The sequence below is a fragment of the Danio aesculapii genome, chromosome 2 (assembly GCF_903798145.1).
Source record: "Danio aesculapii chromosome 2, fDanAes4.1, whole genome shotgun sequence".
Lineage (NCBI taxonomy): Eukaryota > Metazoa > Chordata > Actinopteri > Cypriniformes > Danionidae > Danio > Danio aesculapii.
The window spans coordinates 50656627-50663164 of NC_079436.1; the positions used below are offsets into that span (position 1 = coordinate 50656627).

Below are 6538 nucleotides of genomic sequence, written 5' to 3' on the forward strand. Positions count from 1 at the left end.
TACTTGTGCACAGCTTTGGCCTGAAAGCTGTGCACAAGTATGTTCTTGAAAGAAAATAATAGTATGACAATAGGCTACTGTGAGCTGATGTGCTTTCCAAAGTGTGACTGTACATGTGCAGGAATCATCCTCTTTTGTTTGATCATCTGGTGTCTGTAAACAGGAGAAGTGTCTGAAGAGGCAGAATCACCAGCAGATGAAGATACGAGAACACTCAGCGGTAAACAGACATGCTCTTTAATACATAAATTAAATATATATAGTTTAAGGTCAACAAAACTTTTGCTAAAGAAATAAGTACTTTTATTCAGGAAGCATGCAATAAATTAATCAAGACACAGTGAAAGAGGATCTATTTCAAATAAAGTCTGTTCTTTTAAACCATCTATTCATCAGAGAATCTGGCAAAAAACCATCACATTATGTTTTCTCCAACAACTATAAGCAGCAGAATGTTTATATCATTGATGATAATAATAAGAAACATTTATTAAGTACCAAATTACACTCACCGGCCACTTTATTAGGTACACCTGTCCAACTGCTTGTTAACGCAAATTTCTAATCAGCCAATCACATGGCAGCTACTCAATGCATTTAGGCATGTAGACATGGTCAAGACAATCTGCTGCAGTTCAAACTAAGCATCAGGACAAGGAAAAAAGGGGATTTAAGTGACTTTGAACATGGCATGGTTGTTGGTGACAGACGGGCTGGTCTGATTAACTCAGAAACTGCTGATCTACTGGGATTTTCATGCACAACCCTCTCTAGGGTTAACAGAAAATGGCCTGTAAATGAGAAAAATTCTACTTTGCATCACAGGAATAAATTATATTTTTAAATCAATAAAATTTATAATACAATAATGTTAAATTGCTAAAGAAAATTAAAGTTTTTATTGTTTTTTTTATTAATTAAATGTCTCTTTGGTGAGCAATCTTGTAATATTGCTTGTTGAAAGTGAGATTTCAACAAAAAAGTAACCCACATGAAAAACTACTAAAGTAAATACTGTTTGAACCATACGATGACAAATACTTTTAATAATCTGTTGTGGTTATTCTGTAGTTTCTATGGTAAAACAACAACTATAGTAATATAAATTAATATATAATTACCTAATACTGTATAAGTATTGTACAACTACATAATACTACAATACACTGTAGTCAAAACTAAAGTATACTACTGTATTATTAGTTGATCTATTAGTTTATCAATTCATAGTGATTAATACTATACAGTTTGCTGTAGCATTCATTAACAAAGTGCTGTAAATATTATTATTTATATACATACATAGTACACAATACTATAGTAAAACACTGTAGTATTTACTATTAATTACTAAAGTGTTTTTTATGCACTCTCAGAAATAAAGGTACGTGAGCTGTCACTGGGGTGGTACCTTTTCAAAAGGTCCAAATTTGTACCTAAAAGGTCCAAATTAATACCTCAAGGGTACATTTTAGTACCTAAAAGTACAAAAGTGTTCCTCTTAATATTTGTAGGTACTAATATATACTTTTGAGGTACCAATATGGACCCTTCAAGTACAAATGTGTACCTTTTGAAAAGGTACCACCCCAGTGACAGCTCACGTACCTTTATTTCTGAGAGTGTGTTGACAAAAACGTGATTAGATTATTTATTAAATGATCCAGTGTTTACATTCTGTGTAATTTAAAGGGACAGTTCACTCAAAAATAAGAATTCTGTCATCATTTTCTCACCCTTCACTTATTCCAAACCTGTTTGAGTTTCTTTTTCTGCTGAATGCAAAAGAAAGTATGTTGTATTAAGTTATAAGTATTAAAAATGTTGGAAGCTAGTAACCACTGACTTCTATTTGTTTTTCCTAATATGGAAGTCAATAGCTGCCAGTGTTGGGTGCAGTAAGTTACAAAGTAACTAGTTACTGTAGTTCAATTACTTTTCTGCTGAAAAAGTAAAGTAAGGGATTACTTTTCATGTTTAAGTAATTTAATTACTGTTACTTAAAACATACTTGCCTAAAATCCTGTGCATAAATTAAAAAGTTCTGTATAAATTAATTCAGAGAAGCAGAGTAATTGTAAATTGATTTATAATATATGTTATACAAACATACAGCGGGGAAAATAAGTATTGAACATGTCATGTTTTTTCCTGGCAATAAAATTTCTAAAAGAGCTGTTGATGTGGAATATAACCAAATGTTGGTTTAAAAAAAACAACCAACCAAACAAACAAACAAACAAAAACAATACAAACATAAAAATAAAATAAAACAAAAAAATCTGAAAAATGAGTTTTGTGTAATAACAACGGAATGACACAAAGAGAAAGTCCTGAACTACTGAAACTTATTTAATACTTTATATAAAAGGCTGTTTTGGTGATGGCAGCTTTAAGACGCCTCTCATATGGAGAATAAAGTCACATGAATTCAGGTGTGAGTTTTTTACAGATTCAACAGAGTGTAAAAATCTTCTGATGGTCCTGCTATCAAATCTCAGCTTTATTTTGTATTTTCTATTGGATTCAGGTCAGGTAATTAGCTGGGCCATTCTACAGCTTGATTTTCTTTCTCTGAAAGCATTCGAGAGTTTCATTTTCTGTGTTTTGGATCATTGTCTTGCTGAAATGTCCACTCTGGATTAATGTTCATCCTCCTGCTAATGTAGATGTTGGACTGAAGCAGCTAATACTCATTTACAATGAGGAAGGGCAGAGGGTTGCTGAAGAACTACTGAGAGATTTCAGCTGCTGTCTGGGCTTTTATTGCCTTTCTATACCTCACTTTCTTCATGTGTTCAATACTTTTTCCCTGCGTCATTTTATTATGCATAACTTCATTTGTAAACTAATTAAGTTTGTTTTCTTTGCATATATGGGTTTCTTTGGTTGTTAACAACATACAGGAAAAATTTCAAGTCAAAGGCACCTTTAGAAATATGTTTTCTTAGAAAAACGGTGACGTGTTCAATACTTACTTTTTCCCGCTGTATATTCAGCATATCTTGATTTTTCAACTAAAGTTTAGATTTGTCAGATAAATACAAATTGTCCATAGTGTACAGTATGTGTGTATGTCCTGGTCCTCCAGGTTGGGGGTTGAGTGTTGGGCTAACAACCCACCTCATAAAAAATAGATGTTACAAAACACCAATAAGGTACAGCTAAATATCAACTTTGATAGAAACGGCCCTGGGAGTAAGGAATTAATAATAAATTACTTTTCTGAAGTAACTCACCCAAAACTGGCGGTTACAGGTTTCTAACATTCTACAAAATAACTTAATTTGTGTTCACGAACAGCACAAAAAGAAACTCATAAAAGTTTGGAACCATTTGAGGGTGAATAAATAGTGAGTACATTTTAATTTGGGGTGAATTATCCCTTTAAGTATCTTCAATTCAGTTCAAGTTTCTTTGTATAGCGCTTTTCACAATAATTATTGTTCCAAAGCAGCTTTACAAAAGGTGCACTTGCTGCATTACAATCAAATTCAGAAAAGTTAAGGTTATTACCATTATTTTATTAGTTACCAATAATTTTAACGAGTAGCTAATAGCTTTTAACAGTTTAAGTTATTATATATGAACATATTTAACATGCAGCTATATAGCATATGTCCATGCGTACATGTTTAATGAAAGCATTTGTGTATATTAAGTCTATGTGTTGTCCTCGAACATAACATAGCACGTTTATTTCTTTATTTAACTTTTTTTCTTGTCTAATGCTACAATTTTCTTCGTTGTGCTTTTAACAGAAACTGCAAAACCCTAAAGTGAGTGATTTCCAGCGGCGTCTCCCTGTACATCAGATCCCGCTGTAAACAATGAACTCTTCAGAAGATTCACAGCGCCATCTAGAGGACAGGACTACTGCTTACATGCTTACACCTCTTCCACTCCAAAGCATTTTCTAGACGGATGAAGGACACAACGAACAGACGAGGTACAGCTGCTGCTTTTCTTCCCAGAAGCAGATCTCTCTTTCTTCCCAAACCTTGGCTGCATCGACTTAGAAATGCATGCAAATGGTGGATCCCTATGAAAAGCTCCTTCGTTCATAATAAAACACACAAATGCTTTTAATGTCTTTCCGCATTTGAGCTGCCTCGCAGTTGGACTTAAAGTGTAAAACTTTGATTTATATCTAAAAATATATATATGTATATATAACACGTGGCCTGTGTTAAAGGGATCGTTCACCCAAAAATTTAAATTTGCTCACTATTCGATTGGTTGTAAACCTTTATGAGTTTCTTTCTTTTGTTGAACACAAATGAAAAATATTTTGAGGAAAGTTGAAAAGCTGTAACCAGCGACTTTCATAGTAGGAACCACTAAATCTATGGAAGTCAACGGTTACAGGTTTTCAGCATTCTTCAAAACATCTTCTTTTGTGTTTAATAGAAGAAAGAATGGGTTGAAACAAATAAGTGACAAGTAAATAATGGCATAATTTTATGTTTTTGGTGAACTATGCCTTTATACTGTAAATAACAAGCTATTTTTAGCAGTTGCATCCTCTGTGATCAATATATTAAGCTTTTTCGACCTATTTTAAAGGTATAGTTCACCCTAAAATTAATATTTACACACTATTTACTCACCCTACACACTTTTCAGTTTATTTCATCTGTTGAACACACAAAAAAAGTGTATTTTTAGGAAAGCTGAAAACCTGTGACCACTGACTTCCGTGGTAGGAAAACCAAATGCTATGAAAGTCAATGGTTACAGTTTTTCAGCATTCTTCAAAATATCTTCTTTTGTGTTTAAAAGAAGAAAGAATGGGTTGAAGCAAGCAAACGATGGCAGAATTTGATGTTTCATGGTGAACTATGGGTTTAAACTGTAAATAACAAGCTATTTTATCAGTTGCATCCTCTGTGATCAATATATTAAGCTTTTATAACCTATTTTAAAGGTATAGTTCACCCTAAAATGAATACTAACCCACTATTTACTCCCCCTCCAAACTTTTCAGTCTATTTCTTCTGTTGAACACACAAAAAAAGTGTGTTTTTAAGAAAGCTGAAAACCTGTGACCATTGACTTACATAGAAAAAACAAAACAAATGGAAGTCAATGGTTAAGGCTTTCAGCATTCTTCAAAACATCTTTTGTGTTTAATAGAAGAAAGAATGGGTTGAAACAAGTAAATGGTGAGTAAACTATTGCAGAATTTTATGTTTTTGGTGAACTATGCCTTTATACTGTAAATAACAAGCTATTTTATCAGTTGCATCCTCTGTGATCAATATATTAAGCTTTTATGACCTATTTTAAAGGTATAGTTCACCCTAAAATGAATATTAACCCACTATTTACTCACCCTACACACTTTTCAGTGTATTTCTTCTGTTGAACACACAAAAAAGTGTATTTTTAAGAACGCTGAAAACCTGTAACCATTGACTTACATAGAAAAAAACAAAACAAATGGAAGTCAATGGTTAAGGCTTTAAGCATTCTTCAAAACATCTTCTTTTGTGTTTAATAGAAGAAAGAATGAGTTGAAACAAGTAAATGGTGAGTAAACGATCACAGAATTTGATGTTTCATGGTGAACTATGCCTTTATACTGTAAATAACAAGCTATTTTTAGCAGTTGCATCCTCTGTGATCAATATATTAAGCTTTTTCGACCTATTTTAAAGGTATAGTTCACCCTAAAATGAATATTTACACACTATTTACTCACCCTACACACTATTTAGTTTATTTCATCTGTTGAACACACAAAAAAGTGTATTTTTAGGAAAGCTGAAAACCTGTGACCACTGACTTCCGTGGTAGGAAAACCAAATGCTATGAAAGTCAATGGTTACAGTTTTTCAGCATTCTTCAAAATATCTTCTTTTGTGTTTAAAAGAAGAAAGAATGGGTTGAAGCAAGCAAACGATGGCAGAATTTGATGTTTCATGGTGAACTATGGGTTTAAACTGTAAATAACAAGCTATTTTATCAGTTGCATCCTCTGTGATCAATATATTAAGCTTTTATAACCTATTTTAAAGGTATAGTTCACCCTAAAATGAATACTAACCCACTATTTACTCCCCCTCCAAACTTTTCAGTCTATTTCTTCTGTTGAACACACAAAAAAAGTGTGTTTTTAAGAAAGCTGAAAACCTGTGACCATTGACTTACATAGAAAAAACAAAACAAATGGAAGTCAATGGTTAAGGCTTTCAGCATTCTTCAAAACATCTTTTGTGTTTAATAGAAGAAAGAATGGGTTGAAACAAGTAAATGGTGAGTAAACTATTGCAGAATTTTATGTTTTTGGTGAACTATGCCTTTATACTGTAAATAACAAGCTATTTTTAGCAGTTGCATCCTCTGTGATCAATATATTAAGCTTTTTTGACCTATTTTAAAGGTATAGTTCACCCTAAAATGAAAATTTCTACACTATTTACTCACTCTACACACTTTTGAGTTTATTTCATCTGTTGAACACACAAAAAAGTGTATTTTTAGGAAAGCTGAAAACCTGTGACCACTGACTTCTGTGGTAGGAAAACCAAATGCT

At 32.6% G+C, this 6538-nt stretch overlaps 1 protein-coding gene across 1 annotated transcript in view; it reads left to right on the top strand.

Annotated features, from left to right (window-relative positions):
• The window catches only part of pde1cb (phosphodiesterase 1C, calmodulin-dependent b), a 109634-nt gene extending 105545 nt beyond the window's left edge, over positions 1-4089 (top strand). Inside the window, exons 16-17 of the mRNA XM_056445251.1 lie at positions 164-220; positions 3762-4089. Of these exons, the coding sequence (XP_056301226.1) occupies positions 164-220; positions 3762-3778 (74 nt within the window). The 3' untranslated portion in view covers positions 3779-4089. The remainder of the gene's footprint in view (positions 1-163; positions 221-3761) is intronic.
• The last annotated feature ends 2449 nt before the right edge of the window (positions 4090-6538 follow it).